We start from the raw sequence: 19,381 nt of genomic DNA on the forward strand, positions 1-19,381 counted from the left end.
CTGGTAGAGATAAGTAGCTGGTAGTTGCTGGATGAGGAAGGCTGTGGTGTTATGACTACCCTTGCGAGACGCCTACCTCCAGCAGTTGACACTTACGGGCTGATGATGATGATTGTTATAAAAAAAAACATGTATTACTTTCCTTGATGACAGTTTCTCATGCTTCAGTTTTATCATAATAGTATAATTTTCATTAGAATTACTTTGTACTTAATCAATATTTTATACTCACCAATCCACATCCATAATTTCCTCTTCCACAGAATCAGCGAACACCGGCGGCAACCCAGCCATGTCGCTCATAGAACAATACGACACCTACTCGGACATCCTCCTCAACATGGTGCAAAGCAAGATGGTGAACCAATTCTCTAACAGCCCTCAAAGCCTTCCAAATACCGCGCGAGAAACCGCGGACGAGAGCTAGAGCTGGCAGCCAATTCTCTACCACTCGCCTTTGAAGTCGGTTGATAAAATGCAATGAAAGGTAACCCCCGAATTTATAGAACGAACTGTCAGGACAGGAAGTCAAGGCCAAAAGAATTCATAGAGCTTTATTTGACTCTTTAAAATACCTAAAGTCTGTGTTTAATCTCAGATACTAAATTGTCAGATTCTGAACGGTTCATCAACAGAGGATTGTCGACTGTTGATGAACCATTGAGAATCTGAGATAAAAAAAACTGTGTTTAGAAAGAACTGTCAGTTTACAAGAGAATTGCAGCAAGACAGAAAGTCAAAGCCCCGAATTTATAGAGCTTTTTCACATTTAAAAATACCCAGGTTTAAAATTGACGTTGGTATACGAATTTCCTTTTCGTACCGTCATAAAATTTTGAAACTTGTGTTTTTCAAAATCAATTTTAACCTTATTGTTAATTTACAATACAGTCCATAAATTTTAGGGTCTCAAAGTCTCTTGTAAAGTGACAGTTTGTTCTGTGAATTCGGGGGTTAAGCTAGATATTGGTAGCTGGACTGAGTTTCGCCACCTAAATATGAGTCGATTTTCACTGCTAGATCGGCTAAGAAAAACCTACACTTGGCAATTCAACCTTACGTAGTCAGCTACCAATTTATACTTTAAAACTGGACTCAAAAGGCGCGCGGTTGAGAATTGGACCTTAGAGCCAACATAATAGGGCACATTTGGCAGTGCGACGAAAACATTTGAGGTTAGAGTGAAAGAGTCTTTTATTTTTGACAGCTGTCAAATGTCACCTGAGTTATATTGACGGTGTATAGTGTGTTAATAATATAGAATGTGTGTTTGAAAATGTAGGAACTTTGTGTGTGTGAGTGCGATGGCAGCGCTGTTGGCGGTGAAATTGGGAATTAAATCGGGTAGTTTGAAGCAAACATGTGATTTAGTTTTGTGTACAGTGTGCCACGTAGATATCTGACCCCTTTTACTTGCTAAGAAGTGCGTCTTACCACTGTAACACAATTCTTAGACCGATGCTTGTACTATGTATAAATAAACTTGTTTCTGATAGAATATTGATGAACAGAACTGTACCAGTTGTAAATTGTGTAAATTTCCACATTCACATTATAGCAGCAGTGGGGGTCAGATGTCTGTGCGGTAGACTGTATACATACTTTGTAATGTGACACTAGCGCCATGCGTAGTAGACGTATTGACGACGGAATTGGGAACTAATTTTAACGTCAGTGCGTCAAAAAATAAAAATCGATGATTATTGAATAGGATTGTAGGTTCTTTTTTATTCATACGATGACATTGCAAAAAGTTGAAGTGGTATTTCGAAAATGATGTAATGGGACCCTGGTATGCCATCGCTACCTCTAAGGCATCGCAATAGAGGCCTATTTAGCTCAGCCACTGGAGCCACTTACATATTCAATGGATATTGCAATTAATAAAATGAAAATATTTGAACGCAATAATCCAATATGGCTACTTTTACGTTTTAAATACGAAGAATTGAAATATTGACTATAACTGTGATGGGTACAAAAACGGGTATATGACGGATTTATTTATATCTCATTCTGTCGTATGTTTTCGTAGTTTATGCAAACGGAAATGTATTTTCGGGAAAATATTTAATTAATCTGTCATCTACATATTTTGTTTCTAGCAGATTAGATGTAAGAATACACATACTATTTTCGTTTGAATAGACTATCAAAACTTTTACTAGAGGGACAGGACGGTATCATACAAACTTGAATAGTAAAAAAAAGTCGCTAATTTTTGAAACAGGCCCAGAAATATTTTGAATTTTATTATAGCACGAGACATACTTTATTCTTCGTACATTGTCTAATTACCAATTGTTAAGTAAGTAAACGAAATCTTATGAAATTCACGTAAAATAGTTTTTTAAAAGCAATTTGAATCGAATTTATCTTTAAAAATCCCACATTCATAATGAAAAATAATTAATGGCATTTTAGACCGTCTCCTATTCAGATAAGGTTCAAAATTTTAATTGTACCCTTAAAATATATACTCAAAACTAGAAAAACACTGGATGCATAAGAAATTTTAACCACCATATATTTCTGTTTTTGCCATACAATCTCAACCCTTGGCAGGTCAAATGCATTTGATCTTCATTAAACTCATAGTCAGTCATATCACTGACAATTTCTCACCCTAAATAGGGTGGTATTTTACCAATAAACTTCCCTAAAGCAGTTGTGGCCACATCCTGCATGAATCGTGGCTATCTACAGGGTGTTGCAAAAAGGGAACTTGAAGAAACAAATAAACTTTGTTGGTCACGTGATATTTTACTATGGAGAATGTTTTTAGGTTTCGGCTTAGTTTTCCCCCTTATTGTAGCACCCTGTATAGCCAAGTCATGATGTATTGGCTGTAATCTATTTAATATTTGCATTTATTTCTAAAACAAATCCATTCCAATTGTTTATTCCAAATTGAACCATACGTCCTAGTTTATAATGTCTACTTTAACATGTTTTATTGTTGTGATTGGATCGCTTTATTAATACAAATGAAAATGACTCGTGTTTCGAAAGAAATTGGGTTTATTTTCGATAGTGATGGTATGTTTATCAAACTAAAGAATACATACAGACATTATTAACAATTTTTAATACAAATAACTTTATTATGATTTTACTGACCTCAATAAAATATGCGATTCCAAATATCCTAACATACTTCACTAATACAGAACTAAAAAAAACAATTTAAGTACTGAGAACTTGAATAATCTGTATATAAGTACAGGGTGGATATTACCATCAGATCCATATCCATGAGTCCAAATGTCTGAGAAAAAACTAACATTTTAAAAGTTTTTTTTCGTTGGTTCAGTCATAAGTGATATACTACTCTGTACACTTGACGTAATTTTGTACAGTAAAATAACATTTTAAAAATAAAAAAAAACACGTCCCTTTTGTGTGAATGTTATTGTAGTTTTAAGCGTTTTCTTTCCATATACTGTCACAATTATTTAATAATTAATTATTGTATTAATAGAAACTAGGCATTAATCGTCATTATTACTAAAATTAAGTAGGAAGTTCGAATGTAGTTGGATTTAAAATTCGTATGATTGGCTGAATGGCAGTTTCCTTTGCATAAGTATAGACAATGTAGAGGAAAAATCCGCCATTTTGAATATTCCTTCAATGCAATATTTTGTTAAAAACATTGTCAATTGCGGGTACATTAATTTTTAACTAAAAAGCCGTGTAATAATTGCGTCTTTTTTTAATGTAGAGAATTCGTGTTTATTAATAATCGTGTAGTGTATTTTGTATTTAATGTTCAAAAATTGTATTGCCATTTACGAAAAAGACTAATGTTTGTATAATAATTTTTACGTATACACACTTTTATTATTAATATTCTTAATATGTAATTATGTTCAGTTTTGAGTTTTTAGACTATTTTAAAGTGAGATAGAGTTTTTAACATCTACGCACATTATTGTAACCATATGTTTTTGTTTCTGTTCAAAGTATTGTTTTTTTAAGGAAGAAAATAAAATTAATTTTAATTTAAAATTGTGTTTGTGTATTTTTGATTTCCTTATTTATTACATGGTACTTACTTAATTATATATCTTTTACATACATAGTTATTATAACGCCTGAACTATTTAGCAAATTAAGTTATAGGTAAGGTAAGTTTTTTGGCAGTGGTCATACATATAAGTGATAGTTGATGGATTTGATAAAGAATACGGTTTCTACTGCTTACGGAATGTTAGCGTTGTCGGACACTACCAAGAGTTTCAAAAGTGGTATACTAAGCCAAAAAGAGGCGATTTCAGGGCCTCAAGTCTGCTAATGAATGTCGGCTCAATGCTGTGTCGTCTGAATGGTTTTCCGACTTTAGGTATCTGTTTTCTCTTGGTTAGTGAGTCCCAGTAGTGAAATATGAAACACTTAACACTTGTTACTGTTTATTAAAGTTAGTTCTTTAAAAAAGATGCAATAAATGTTTCCTAAAACGCAGATAATGAATACCTACAGTGCGAAACCCATGCTGCCGACACACAACTGTGCCGCCATTCTTTAGCAGACTTGGGGCCCAGGTGGTCTTCATGAACAATCGATTAGTATACTTTTGTAACAGCCTGTATAAGTATTCAACTGCTTCAATTACTTATTTATAAAACCGGCCGGTAAGCTGAGCCAATGCGTTAACTATCTGTACAGATTATATTAATAAGGTGATCATTTTTACAGGAAATAAAACGGTGTCCAACCGAAAATCGTGTTGATTTTTTGTAAAAATCCCTTAGCATTAGCACAATAGATTGGTTCAGGTAAAGAAAAAATATGAATAAGGCGGTCTACTCATAATGGAGTCCGCGCCACCACTGAATTCTAACGGCAAAAAGGGAACTTACCTTGCCTATCATACTCTCTGACATTGTAGGTCCTGGTTCACAAAGTCTAGATAATTGCTACCTGTCTGTGGGATAAAATACAATTACAGAGAGTCACAGCATATAATATGTATGTATCATGTATATTTTATCCCACAGGTAGCCATTATCCAGAGATTGTGAAACAGGTCCTTAGTTCTATGAGTCTAGCAACAGCATTGACATTATCGGACTTGAGTGGTGGCGTGGGCTCTACAGGATGTTGCCAAATTCGACTTAGTATAAGTACCCTTTTAGCAATACCCTGTACCCTTAGCTTCGAACGTATTTATCTCGGCTCATCCAACGCCACATCATCATCATCATCATTCCTCAGAACACTGAACTTGTAAGTGACCTCCTTGAGCAGGCCCGTCCGTAGCAGGAAGTCAATGAACGGGCGGCGCCGCGCGCGCTGTCGCGACCACGTTGAACGGACCCCTGGGGAGAGGGAAGAAGTTAGGAAGGTTGGCGGGAAGGTGGGAAGAAAAATATTTTGGGAAATGGGAAATGCCTATGTTAACTACTCTAATAACAATAAATATGAGAAATTAGGCGGGAAAAAGGGAAATGGTATAACTATGTCTGTGTAGATCTTGTGTAAGTACACAACACACTATTTGTAAATTTTAACACATTTAGAAATCATAGGTACTTAGGTAAATACACACATGGTCATGACTGTAATCCCCGAATGGGTAGTCACAGGTGACTCGTAAGCAAGCTACCCGTATTTCAGTGTTCAATTGTACTCATTCCTGTGAGAAAAAATAGCCTACAGCACTCAAGGTTTACAGTGCATCAAAATATTATCAAATAAAAAGGTAAGTATAAATATTTTGTTCAAGTTTTCGAGAGGCTATGACCCCCGCTCTGGCTCGTACCTTGCTCAAAGGATTTCAATTGGTATACAACGTGGCAATGCTGCAAGTATAATACCTTTGAGCCAGGTACGATTCGGGGAGGGCTTTTGGACTGATTTCGATGACAATGTAGATTTATAACTTACTGATCGGCTCGAGCGGCCTGGTGCTGGTCTGTGGGCCGAACTCGTACAGCACTTGGAAGTCGGCGTGGTTGCCCAGCCGGAACCCGAACCCGACGCGCCCGTCGTTGCCTGAGACACAGGACACGTTAGGACGATGTACAGAAAAGCTAGCACGGGGCGCAATTAAGACGTGACAAAAGTTTTACATCGCGCTAAGTCACATCGCACAGCCTCAAGAGCGAGCGCGACGGAGAACTTTTGTCACGTCTTAATTGCGCCCCGTGCTACCTTCCGGGTGATACAAGAAGGGTCACCACAGACCTATATGACTAGATTCCCTAGTGTAATATTGAGCGTGTCAAAAGGTTGATCATAATAATATGATCATCTAGTCATAATATGGCATATGGCATCTAGTCTTATATGTCTGTAAGGGTCACACATGGCCATCCGACCTAATCTAGGCAGAACCTCTGATATGGGTGTCGGACAGCCGATGTATCTTCTACACAGATACATACCTACATATTATACCATTATAAACACATCACAAAAATTGTATTTTACAATTGTAGGTACTCAAATTATTTAAAATTGTGTGTACTCGGGACTTGGGTGTCTTTAAACAAATATCTGCCCTGGCCGGCGATCGAACTCGGCACTTTCGGCATAATAGTCAGCGTCACTAACCACTACGCCATTCGGTCGTCGTAAGTATACCGTTTTTGTAACTAATATAGCACTCTACAGTGTGTATAATATTTCATTTGGTAAAGCATTTTACCTGGACAATTTCAGCACGGAATGGTGTGAGCAGGCCCAAGAAAGGGATAAGTGGAAAGTTCTATGAGAGACCTTTGACAAGCAGTGGGACACTAGAGGTTGAGGAAAAAATAAGCATTTTAGCCAGATTTCTTGAGCAAGAAGGTTTCCGCTCAAATTATCCATCCGATAAACGTAACTATTAACGATTCGCCATAAATACAGTACGCGCGTAAGTAATGCCAATCAAGCTATCGACATCAAGTTTATCGACGTCGATAACGTACCCGTGTAGCGGCCGCAGGTACTAGGTACCCATATAAATTTATCTTTACTTACCTTTAACAATTTTCGGTGCAAATCCATAAATGCCCACTAATGCTGTCGGTACATCCTCGGGAACAATCACCACTATTGATTCCACTGGGCAACCTACAAGTTACAAATATACATTTTAGGAAATCAATTCGTTGCCATAATTTATTTTAAAAGCGTTTTTAATAGTCGTATAGTAAGTAGGTCCTTAGTACACAAAATTTACTCAGCCCTTTTTAGCTTTTGTACAGTAAACAAAAGAGATAAATGAAAAAACTTACATTTTAGGCAAATAAAAACAAAAACCGTCCAATAATATTTTTTTGCCATTTTGACATAACTTTTCGAAAAACCAATAAGTAGAGCGAAGTGTGAATATTAGATTTTCTTCACTTTATAGCACTTTTCTTATAATCCTGGCACCCAATACAACGGAACACTATAGAATGTCGTGAATTATGAATTTAGTAAGCGATTGTTTAAAAGGGAATAAATAAAACAATAATTCTCACGTTAGTTAGATAATAATTTACAAATAGATAAGATTGATGTAAAAAATTGCTTTGTGCAAGCGCACGGTTCATTGCAGGGTAAACCGTTGGCCGGCCTTGGTGGCCCATTACCTCATATCTTAGGTATTAGTATCTCACGGGCAATGAAAAGGTTCCGCCAAGAAAAACGTCAAATTACTCCTAAACGGAAAAGCCTTGCTTAATGACGCCATTTGCATCATTAAAGTACATTTAACAGAGCATCAGGATATTACCAACTAAAAACGGTAATATTTTGTTCATATTTTTTATTAAATGTTTGAAAAATTGGGGACGTTTGGTGTCGGCATTTTGTGAGTGGAACTTTTTCATTGCCCGTGAGTGTATTATATATATATACTTTAGCATGAAAAACTTTGAGGCAACGCGGAGTTCGCGAAAAACCACCAGTTCTAATATAAGGAGAGGAAGTTACAGTATAGCCCTTATTATACACTCACGGGCTAACTATGAAAAAGTTCCACTCACAAAATTCCGACACCAAATGACCCCAATTTTTTCAAAGATTTATTTTAAAGTTTTCACTAAATATCATTGTTTTTAGTTAGAGATATCCTGATGCTATGTTAAATGTTCTTTAATGTTGCGGAAGACGTCATTCAGCTAGCCTTTTCCGTTTAGGAGTAATTTGGTGCTTTTCTCAGTGGAACCTTTTCATTGCCCGTGCTACTAACCTAGGAGGTGTTAGTACCTCGTAGTAGTCTGATGTCAAACTGTTATATACCTTCCATTTCATTCGACTACCCCCGACGAAAAAGAGGGTTGTTATAAGTTTAGCGTGAGACCTATATTTCTGCTGTAGCGTGAGACCTGTATTTCCCAAACGGCTGAACCGATTTGTTTTTTTGGGCTATAGGGTATATTACCCCAAGTGTTCTTAGCCATGTTTTATCAAAATTGGCTGAGCCGTTCAAAAGTTATGCCTTTTAATGTTGAATATCGGGGGTTTTAACGTTGGTTACGTACGTTAGTTAGTTTTTATTTTGTGAGTATTTTATTATAATAGCAATCAAAATAGCTGAGTGCAGCAGTCATATTTTTTGTAAGTGGTTAGTAAATCTAATGTCTCAACTCAATCACACGTTCAACGTTGGTTTTACCGTCTACCTACAGCCGTGGGAAGTTGTAATATTGTGATTATGAATGAGCTGTTAGGGTCCATGTCCACCAGAGATGTGCTAAATTACATTGGTCAAATGTTTTCATTCATCGTATAAATATAAAATTTTCTGATGAACGTAATTTTTTACAAACTACTCTACGTTCGGATAACGGTCTCTTTCTGTCTAAGGAGAAGAACGGAGGCAAGAAACTCCTGAGCCATCTTTTCAAAAAAATACTTAAAACACGACGCTATGCTGCGATGTTATGAAAGAAACCCGTTCCCACCGCTATGTGGAACAATGAATATGATTGGTAGATATAAAATGCATCCATAGCAACATAGCATAGCGGATCTCTGGTGGAAAAGAACCCTAAAGGTAATCAAACTTACTCTAACCTAAGGGTCACTTTTACCAAACGCTAAACGTATTTAAAATTGTACTTAAATCAAATTTTAAATACATTTTGTACTAGGTACCTAACTGACAGACGTTTGTCAGGCTTTACTAAATACGTTTAGCGTTTGGTGAAAGCGACCCTTAGGTTAGAGTAAGTTTGATTACCTTTAGGGTTCTTTTCCACCAATCTCAAACCGACCATTTCTGACTGGACTGATTTAAAAGTACCTAACTTCCACATTGTAGGTTCTACGCACAGAGTTCTTTGTATATACCAGGTTCTAAGTTTCCACATCCACCTAATAATCCATTCCCACGGGATACTGTACGTTCTATTCTATTATATTCTCTGTGGGGGTGTAAGTACCTGCACCTGGCTCTCTCGAGTGGAACCTTTGTGCATATACCCAAGGTCTAAACTGCCTTCCTAAGCTTGGACCATTTCCCACCACGCTGGTCCACTGCAGCTTGGTGCTCGTTTGTGTAAGAAGACTACAATGTACAAATACATAGTTACAATGATACGAATTAGTTAGTATATATATACCATTTACCTAACTAATATTAGGTAAGTACTAGTTATACTTCAATGGTTCAATTTTGAGGTTTGGTTTTTCCAACTACCAATTTTATCATCACGATAAGTAGGCCTACACCTAAACGCGTCATTAGGATCATAATCACCAATTTGTTTGGGGATTTTATAATGTGCCTGCTAAGTTACAGTGCCACAAACTTATCTGTTCCGGTGACAGCTCACATAAATGTCTAATATTTCTTAATTTTATAAGATTTTAAGTTTGCTCGTATTGTTAATTCGCTCTTGCGGTGTTAATACACCCATCTAATTAAGTAATGAGATATGGATCAATTTAGTTCGCTCTCACCGGAACAGATCGCACTAGTAAGTATCCCCAAGTGACAAGTGATTCATCAATTTCCGAATTACGCACAAATACAAATTCGTGTCTATTAATTACATATTGGATATAACCCATATACAGTCCAACTATAAAGTCGTGAAAACGGTAGTGGATCCTAACTAATTGTTTAAGATCGTATTTAATCGATCTGTTATATTTAATAAAGGACAAATCTGTTAAAAATCCATAGTCAATTGGTATTTTATTTTTAAAATGTATGTAACAGTAAGTAAATAACTGATGATCATAAAAAGTTTTAGCAAAATCGCACTCTTTGATGTCAGGACAGGAATTGAATAGACAAACCTCCTTATTCATAAAATAGTTATAGGTATTGATCTGTTTTGTCCCTCTCTGACAAGAATATTGATTGGACGACCGAATGGCGTAGTGGTTAGTGACTCGACTACTGAGCCGAAGGTCCCGGGTTCGATTCCCGGCTGGGGCCGATATTTGTTTAAACACAGATATTTGTTCCCAGGTCTTGGATGTGCCCGTAAAATGGAAATAGCCGCCCCCTATTACTGTACAGTGTGGGTGCAGACACCCCCACAGAGAATAGAATAGAATAGAATAGAATAGAATGTACCTTGTAGTACCTACAGAGTATGCGTGTGTGTGTGTGTGTGTGTGTGTACCTATATGTGTATACCTCTGCTAATAGTAGGAAGGTGGGTTCTTTGAGAAAGTTTGAGCAAGTAGGAAACTAGGAACCTATCTACTAAGTAATTTATAATTATCTGAAAATACTAACCCCCTTATTAAACTGTTTTGTCCCTCTCTGTCAAAGAACAAATTGTTCTCTGTCAGAGAGTGACAGAGAACAATTTTATTTGGTTTTTGGTTTGGTTTTTATGAATAAGAGCTTAAGTTTATTGCGTAATATAACATAAATCTCCCAACAGAATATCGTAACTTCCATACAATGGGTATATTTTGTATTGAAAACAGGAAAGCAACTTCACTCACTCACTAACAACTGTCGTTTTCACAAAATATGAAAGTGCAAGCATTATTTTAAAAACGTCTTAATTCCTAGCTGTACCTATAAAAATCAACTCTGTGCTCCTAAGAATTGAGGTCGAAATAAGAAGTCTACACTGAGGTCGTTTACGATAAAATACTTCCACTATCCATTAGTGAATGGGCACACACACATACAAAACATTGCGTACGCCAGAAGATACTGTAAAAACTACTTTATTCCACTTTAGTTTAGAGATCAAATTACAAATTGAAACTATTTTAAGTTCATGTTTCTCGGATTATACAGCTTTGATAGTAAAACGGCTTATATACCTTGTGGATTTTAATACATTGTTCTTAAAGTACGAGGTATTAAGGTATGATTATAGTTGTATTCATTGAGTTTCATAAGCCTTTTTATTATTATTAGGCAAAGTTACAACATAGAATAAAGTTGTCAAAAGGTTTCTTAGCTCAGTTTGGCGGCAAAACTCCGCGCGTTGACAGTTTATTTTTTAATTTCACTTTTTAATCGTGCAAAGACTCTTTGTTTACAGCCATGTGTTTGTGAGGAATGCTAGTTATTCACAACTGTTTTTTTTTTACTGTGTGCAAACATTTTGCAGCATTTAAAATGGACGTGAAAATACTGGTTTTCCCTTTCCTACTTTCGTTTGGTGAGTAATTATTGCTTAATTTGTGTAAGCATTACGTTGAATGCGGTTTTGTAATACTTGTTTGCCATATTAGCTAAAGGTTAATGCCCACTAACCTATGGCCTAAATTTTATAATGAACCTGTAGGTAAGTAGGTACCTAATAGCTTAATAGATCTATTGGGTACCACCTTGGGTAGCTGGTAGATATGTGGAAAGCATCCTATTTTATAAGGCCCAAGATTTTTTTTTTACTACGAGGTTCTTAAGTGTCAATGCTATGTTATGCTATATTTAACAATGCATAAAAAGGCAAAATATTTCATTATGTAATTACATCCTATCCTAATGCATTATATAAGTTGCCAAAATAGATTTACTAATAGATTCAAAAACATAATTAAATAAACTTTCTCTATTATAAATATTCTTAATTAGAGCCTTACAAAGACGGGCCCATTTCTTCCAGTCAACATTTTGGCGAAGTTTTGTCCCTTTTGTTCAGTCGGGAAGCAAACCTGCAACCTTCTGTAGTGTTAACGAACCAGTTTTTACATAAATAATACTTTTGACCTTAAATTTAGAATTGTAGGTATTGAAAGGAGTTTAATAGCTTGAATGACCTCATATAAATTTCGGTTACATTTAAGATATCGATCGAAAGGTAAATAGTCAATGCGTCCGGCAAATTTGGAGTCTAGACGACTGAAGGTCCTTGGTTCGAATCCCGGTCATAGAGTCCGGCAATGCCAACTGAGCAACAACGGGTAAAAGATTTATGTTATTTCTGCTATATGAATTAAAAAGTGTAAAACTTCCGTCGATGTCAGAAATTATAAAGAATAATTTGTTGCCTTACCAAACTTTACTAAAGTCTGTTTTTAATCTCAGATACTAAATTGGCTGATTCTGAACGTTTCATCAACAGTGGATTAACCAGCGATTAAGTGAAGTATCGATCTATTGTAAAAAAAAATATGACAAAATATTTTAATGACTACCTATTGTAGCCTCTAGGTCGTATGCCTATTTCGTGTCTCCATGATAATGATAATATGTATTATACCCTGGCACTTTCGTCCTTCTATAAGTGTGACGCGGCCTAACCACGCAAGGAGGTCAGACGTTACTTATGTAATAAGTAATAACATAATGAGTGCATCAATATTCATGAAGTTAACCACTTTTTTAAATATAATATTGGGTATTTTGTCTTTGCATGATAGAGGAAGGTTTGCTAGCGTTTTTAGGTGGGTAATTTTAATTTACATTTATTTAAAATAGCTGTTCCCGCGAGCTTCGCATCGCCTCAATAAGGTTTTCCGCGGGAATTCCGGGATAAAAAGTAGCATATGTTCTTTTTCAGGGTCTACACCATTTGTATACCAAATTTCATTCAAATCCGTTCAGTAGTTTTGGCGTGAAAGATTAACAGACAGACAGACACATTATTATGGCATTTACAATATTAGTTAGGATAGAATAAGGCATGCTAGCGTTTTTAGGTGGGTAATTAAAAAAAAAAAAAAATTAATAAGGTAATTTTAAATTACACGTATTTAAAATTAGACACTAAGCTCAGCCATTCAAGATCGATTTAAGTAGGTACATTAAACCATCTGTGTCTGTTTCTACAGGGTGCTGCAAAAAGAGTATACTAAGCCGAAAGAGGCTGACTCAGGGGGTCATTGACAACTTTTGCTCTACGAGTTTTGGAAATTCGCGACAAAAAAAATCGTTCTCTATAGTAAAAAGTCATGTGACCAACAAAGTTTAGTTTTTTAGTATACCCTTTTTGCAACCCCCTGTATAAATCGACATTATTGTGCTCACAATCCAGTGAATATCCAAAATTACTGTTATGATTAAATATGTTTTTTGCCATGTAGGTAGTAAAAAATATTGTGTCGAATGTTTTCAGGTGGCTGTTCCATCATTATCCCTGAAGAGCTGCCGTCTCTACTCTCCGTAGCGTATTCTAATATTCCACCAATCAAAAAAGGTAAGCCTTTAATTTTCATCTAAATCTCAACCATGACGGCTGAAAAAACTATATCTACTACTTATGGTTTGATTGCTACCGCAAATTTGATTTAGGCACAACAAAGATTGTTTTGGGTATTATGAAGCTATTGTTTTAAGTCACAAACGGTCGGTAACTACACAAAAGTTGGAAAGGACCAAGGGGGTCCCTCTCTACAGGGTGTTGCAAAATTGGTATACTAAGCCGAAAGCTACATGTGCAGCATGTTATATCTAAGCCCGAAACTAAAATCAGAATTTGGAAATTCGCGTAAAAATTTTTTTTTTTCCATACTAAAAAAGTCACGTGACCAACAAAGTTTCTATGAAAAATGAATTTATTTTTTCGCGAATTTTCAAATTCTGATTTCAGTTTCAGTCTTAGATATAACATGCTGCACATGTAGGTTTCGGCTTAGTATACCCTTTTTGCAACACTCTGTATATAGACAAACAAACGAACGAGAATTGTCACGCAATCGGCATGATTAATAAAACGAGATAGAGTCCTGACCGTCTAGTACGGACTTGCTATTTATGAAAACGAAAAATTTTAGGTTTCCTTTTGTCATCTGCATACATTATCTGTCAAAAGTTTAATCATAGTTTCCACTAGAGGCGCCACTTTGTATGCGAGAAAACGTTTTCGATAAACTATCAAACCTGTACGAGACGGGCTGGTTAGCGTTTCAAAAAAAAAAAAAACACGCACTCACGCCTTGTACTAATGTACTCCCTTGCGGGGTAGGCAGAGGTGCATTGCTGCACCCACTTTTCGCCAGAGTGTTATGTTAGTCCCAATGCAATAGGGGGCGGGCCTATTGCCATTTTACGGGCACATCCAAGACCCGAGAACAAATATCTGTGTTTAAACAAATATCTGCCCCAGCCGGGAATCGAACCTGGGACCTTCGGCTCAGTAGTCAGGGTCACTAACCACTACGCCATTCGGTCGTCTGTATAACGTATATAAAGTTATAGTTTATTATTGAAGCTTGCATCACTATATCTGTAAACCTAGGTATGTTATTGTATTGCAATAGTGTCAAAATTTACACCCGCCAGTTTCCACATCACTATACGTTTCTTCACTATTTTTGTGCCAAAAAACAAAAAATACTTATAATGCTGATTCTGGTTATTTGTACACAGTTTTACAAATATACAACATTCCTTACGAATTCAGTATGAAATGAGTCGCAGAAATGCAACAGTAAACATTTATTAAAAACTTATTTAGGTAAGTATATAAGTTTGTACATTAGTACTAGGCCGCGACTAGGCAAACGTAGTGTGGGACGCCCTCCGGCTAGATGGGGTGAAGACTTGCGAAAGGTGGCTGGTTATGATTGGATGCGGAAAGCTAAAGTGGCGTGCTTTGGGAGAGGCCTACGTCCAGCAGTGCCGGCTGATGATGATGATGATAAGTACATTACTTTACTAACCTACTTTACAGACTATTTTCTACGTTGACCTCGTCTCAATAAAATTTTGGGTACTAAAATTACCAAAAAATTTGAAAAAAATACACTTGCAGACAATAAAAATTTACCGCCGCTTTTTCAAAAAGGAATGCTATGGAGAGAGCTAGAGCTATGCTTGGGGTTTCTCTGATGGATCATATTAGAAATGAGGTTATCCGTCACAGGACTAAGGTTACCGACATAGCTGTCAAAATATGCAAGCTGAAGTGGCAGTGGGCTGGTCATATCTGCCGAAGAACCGGTAACCGTTTGGGGTAGACAAATTATCGAGTGGAGACCACGAACAGGCAAACGTAGCGTGGGACGCCCTCCTGCCCGCTGGACTGACGACCTTAGGCGGGTGGCGTGTAGTGGTTGGATGAGGAAGCCCGAGGACCGAGTGTTGTGGCGCTCCTTGGGAGAGGCCTAAGTCCAGCAGTGGATGATTATTGGCTGATGCTGATGATGATGATGACTCCAAAAAGAATTTTATTTGTTTCCATGTGCCGAACAGCCTATATTTGCTTAAATATTTATTACATAATGTACTATGTTCCAGGCACAGACTCGCGCGTGGGGTTCGGCTACGCTTTCGGCAACCATGCCGACTTTCAAGTACTATTCGAGTTCGGACCACAGACCAATACTAACCCCATTGGTAAGAATATTAGAATACGTTGAGAATAGGAGAGTTACTCTATCTATACTGACGACATCGAACGAATTAGAGCTAAAAAGACGGTTGTTATAAGTTGAATGTGTATCTGTCTATGGTAGAGTAGATCACAAATGGCTGAACTCATTTTCAATTTGTTGGTTTTTTGAATCATATGTAGGTAATGTTTACTCGTGTCTTCTTAGCCATATTTTACCAAAATCGGCTTAGGCGTTAAAAAGATATGCGACTTTAGTGTTGAATGAAAATGTGAGCTAGCATCTTCAAAGTTTGTTTGTTTTATTATATTAGAATAATCATTGTCACCCACTTGCTATGTTGAAAAGTCTAGTAAACCGTTTTATGGGGTTTATAACCTAGGCTGTGTTTAGATTACCTCGCAGGATCTATAAAGTCAAGTAGAAGGTCCTATGTAACGAGGTTTGCAATATAACTTACAACCTTGGCACAGTTTAACTGCCTACTGAATATTATTATACATGTAGTATTCTTTGTTGTAAGTATGTTTTTGGAAATAGCACCATCTATTGAAAAGAGACTTGATTAGACTCAAAAGTCGTTACAGTCACTGGTATGGTGCAACAAACTTCATAAAAAATACACAAGATGGCGCTGACATAGTAAAACAGAATTTCTCTTTTGAGTGTATTTAGGTTTACCTAGTAATATTCTAGTAATAGTATTCTATAGAGATGTACTAGTGTTAGCGACGTAGAAAAAACATCACTATATAGCGTGGTGGTGATGTGGTGTGATGCAGATGGAACACGCATTAAACGAGTTTATCGTTGACGATGACGAAACCGTGCAGTAGTTTAGTACGAAAAAATAGATATTTTTAAAAATACGTTTTTTTATACTCATTTCAGGTCAGCCATATCCCACAAACACGAAGCGACAAGCCTCGGAGCCAGCCCCGGCTAAAGTCAACAAAAACCGGGAAAAGGTAACTAAAATCTACTATATTTTTCCATGAAAAATATATAGAAACCTAAACACGCTTTTGTTTAAAAGTTTAAGAGGGAAGTAGGTATACCTTCGCGACCTTAGCGAAATACATAGGTATTAATAGTAGCAACGAATTTCTTATACAAAAGACATCAACGCGTTGCCTGAACTTTACTGTTTTAAACCATGTTTTAAACTAAATGTATACAGGATGTTGCAAATATGGTAAACTAAGCTGAAAGGGGTTAACTTGAGAGGTAATTTCGAACAGCTTTTGTTTTACGACTTTATTTTAAATTCGTAAAATAAATTTTGGTTTTAAAAAAATTCAAGCAACGCGTTGATGTCTTTTGTATGAGAAAATAATTGATAGAGTTCTATATACGAAAGAGTGTTTAATATTATTTTCATGGAGCAATAGATTAGTTTTATGGTTTGATTTATGTATTGAGATAGTTATAAGGCTTGAGAAAGTAGTTTTTCCCCTAACTCCCACGGGAATACTTTGTGGAGATCATACATATACATAAGCACTCACGACTGTAATCCCCGAAGGGGTATCTATATACACACACACACACTCACGCCTTGTACTAATGTACTCCCTTGCGGGGTAGGCAGAGGTGCATTGCTGCACCTACTTTTCGCCAGAGTGTTATGTTAGTCCCAATGTAATAGGGGGCGGGCCTATTGCCATTTTACGGGCACATCCAAGACCCGAGAACAAATATCTGTGTTTAAACAAATATCTGCCCCAGCCGGGAATCGAACCCGGGACCTTCGGCTCAGTAGTCAGGGTCACTAACCACTACGCCATTCGGTCGTCGGTATCTATATATCCCCGATATACGGTATCTAGCTCTAAGTCCCCCTACATAACATTAGTCAAAAATTTTAAAAAGTACAAATTATACCCACTTGAAATCTTCGTTATTCTTTAAGAAACTTACTACTTTATATTATTAAACATCCGGAATAGTTTTGAAAAGAGTATGTAAATGTATGTAAATGTAAAAGAGATAAATATTTTACTAAATAAAACTCATTTCATTTATCTTTCCCCAGTTCCTGCAATCAGACGCCGGCAAATACCTCCAGAACTGGGCCCAAAAGATGAAGAAACCTCAAAAGCCCCAACCAGATAACACGATGTACAGACCGAGGCCCGGAGAAGTCCCCAATCTAGAAGATTCCATGGTGGAACTCGTCAAAAACGAGAAGGGAGAGTATGAAATACACCAGCCTTCTGGACATTTACCGTCGAACATTCTAGAAGAGCTGAGAAGGTTGTACGGTGAAAAGAAGGAAGAAGCTCAGAATTTGTCGAAGAATGAGGTTAAGAGATCGAAAGAGGAGGTTAAAAGGATCACTGATGACCTTTCGAATGTCGATTTAGATTAGGTTTATTAAATGAGTTGTGGGTTATAGTAGACACAATAAAAAGGCCATATTTGACCGTAACAAGACATAATCCAATGTACAGTCAGCTGTATAAGTAGCTGTACACTTTTGGACCTTGTCGAACCCACAAACTGCCTATTAAAACATTGTCAGTTTGTTATGTACCTAGCTAGTTTGACAAGGCACAAAAATGTATAGCTACTTATGCAGCTGACCGTACATTTCATAGGCAAACAGAATGTTGATAGGTTGGTACTTTTGATGTGTATTTTCGTGAACTCGATTTTCATAGTAAGTAAATGCCAATGTAATATCCTATATTCTTGAATTAAATTTGTCATAATATAAGGAGAAACAATAACTGAGTAATGTCTCGATGTATTGTGAATTGTGAGCATATAAAGTTATCTTGTAAATTGCCATAAATAAAACATGAATTACCTACTTATGCTGCCCTATAGGTATCACAATAATATATAGGAAGGTATTAAATATCACACCTATTAATATCATATTACACTCACGGGCAATGAAAAGGTTCCACTGAGAAAAACACACATATACCTACTCCTAAACGGGAAAAGATAACTTTATGACGTCTTCTGCAACATTGAAGTTCATTTAACGGACCATCAGGATATAACCAACTAAACACATATGTGGTTCAAGTTTTAAATAATCGTTAGAAAAAATTTGGGTCGTTTGGTGTCGGCTTTTTGTGAGTGGAACTATTTCATTGCCCGTGAGTGTAGTACTTAAATTTAAAGAGGCTTTTATAAATGATTATAATATTTTTGTAGAGTTAGTACTTTTCCTATTTTTGGCTAAACCGGTTTGCGTTTATTATTTTATTTAATATATATTTTTTGTAGATATAGGTAGATGCTATATAGAAAGTTGTTTCCTTTAGATACTTTAAAAAACTTATAATGTAAATATTACATAAATTGAATTTCATACACCTTTTTTGTTTTCCTTACCTGAAAAAAAACTTGTATAACTTTCGATTCATCAGAATTGATCAGAATATCTCATTATGACCTTCGTAAAAAGTGTTGTGAAAAGTGTGGCAAAAAGTGCTTCAATTTATCTTTGCCTACCCCGCAATGATAAGGCTGGTAATATAAGTTTATTTTTTATTTGTTTGTAATCTGTAAGTGTGACTTCCACTATCATTTAAACGAAATAAATCTCTCTTGCTTTGAAAGTATACTGACTGAGCAGGACAGCAATAGATTTAATGTCGTTTAAATGTTTGATGCAAGTCACCCGTAGTATTTATAATACGTATGTATTTGTACACGTATAAATAAGTAATTACTTAAAGGA

General features: G+C 36.3%; 3 protein-coding genes across 3 annotated transcripts in view; 2 read left to right on the top strand and 1 right to left on the bottom strand.

Moving 5' to 3' along the window:
- LOC105395366 (mitogen-activated protein kinase-binding protein 1) overlaps nucleotides 1–596 on the top strand; it is a 106,849-nt gene extending 106,253 nt beyond the window's left edge. The window contains exon 37 of the mRNA XM_048631933.1: nucleotides 264–596. Coding sequence (XP_048487890.1) covers nucleotides 264–427 — 164 coding nt within the window. The 3' untranslated portion in view covers nucleotides 428–596. The remainder of the gene's footprint in view (nucleotides 1–263) is intronic.
- Nucleotides 597–5,168: 4,572 nt separating this feature from the next.
- On the bottom strand, nucleotides 5,169–8,381 carry LOC125491047. Its single transcript, XM_048631934.1, has 4 exons — nucleotides 8,363–8,381; nucleotides 6,970–7,062; nucleotides 5,890–5,997; nucleotides 5,169–5,321 (listed from the first exon to the last, which is right to left on the bottom strand). Exons 1-4 carry the CDS (start codon nucleotides 8,379–8,381, stop codon nucleotides 5,170–5,172), a joined length of 372 nt encoding a protein of 123 aa, XP_048487891.1. The 3' UTR covers nucleotide 5,169.
- A 2,996-nt stretch (nucleotides 8,382–11,377) lies between these two features.
- Nucleotides 11,378–19,013, top strand: LOC105395359. The gene is made up of 5 exons (XM_011567314.3): nucleotides 11,378–11,564; nucleotides 13,464–13,544; nucleotides 15,587–15,685; nucleotides 16,573–16,649; nucleotides 17,717–19,013. The coding sequence occupies exons 1-5, from the start codon at nucleotides 11,462–11,464 to the stop codon at nucleotides 18,050–18,052; spliced, it is 696 nt and encodes a 231-aa protein (XP_011565616.3). The 5' UTR covers nucleotides 11,378–11,461; the 3' UTR covers nucleotides 18,053–19,013.
- The last annotated feature ends 368 nt before the right edge of the window (nucleotides 19,014–19,381 follow it).

The sequence above is a fragment of the Plutella xylostella genome, chromosome 30 (genome assembly GCF_932276165.1).
Source record: "Plutella xylostella chromosome 30, ilPluXylo3.1, whole genome shotgun sequence".
NCBI classification, from domain to species: Eukaryota; Metazoa; Arthropoda; class Insecta; order Lepidoptera; family Plutellidae; genus Plutella; species Plutella xylostella.

Bases quoted from the DNA above. Each gene is read 5' to 3' on its own strand.
- LOC105395359 (XM_011567314.3), top strand. From the start codon at position 11,462: ATGCTAGTTATTCACAACTGTTTTTTTTTTACTGTGTGCAAACATTTT. The intron at 11,565-13,463 runs GTGAGTAATTAT...GAATGTTTTCAG, and splicing joins CCCTTTCCTACTTTCGTTTG to GTGGCTGTTCCATCATTATC. The intron at 16,650-17,716 runs GTAACTAAAATC...ATCTTTCCCCAG, and splicing joins TCAACAAAAACCGGGAAAAG to TTCCTGCAATCAGACGCCGG.
- LOC125491047 (XM_048631934.1), bottom strand. The intron at 5,998-6,969 runs GTAAGTAAAGAT...CCTGTGTCTCAG, and splicing joins TGCACCGAAAATTGTTAAAG to GCAACGACGGGCGCGTCGGG. The intron at 5,322-5,889 runs GTAAGTTATAAA...CCCTCTCCCCAG, and splicing joins CAGGCCGCTCGAGCCGATCA to GGGTCCGTTCAACGTGGTCG.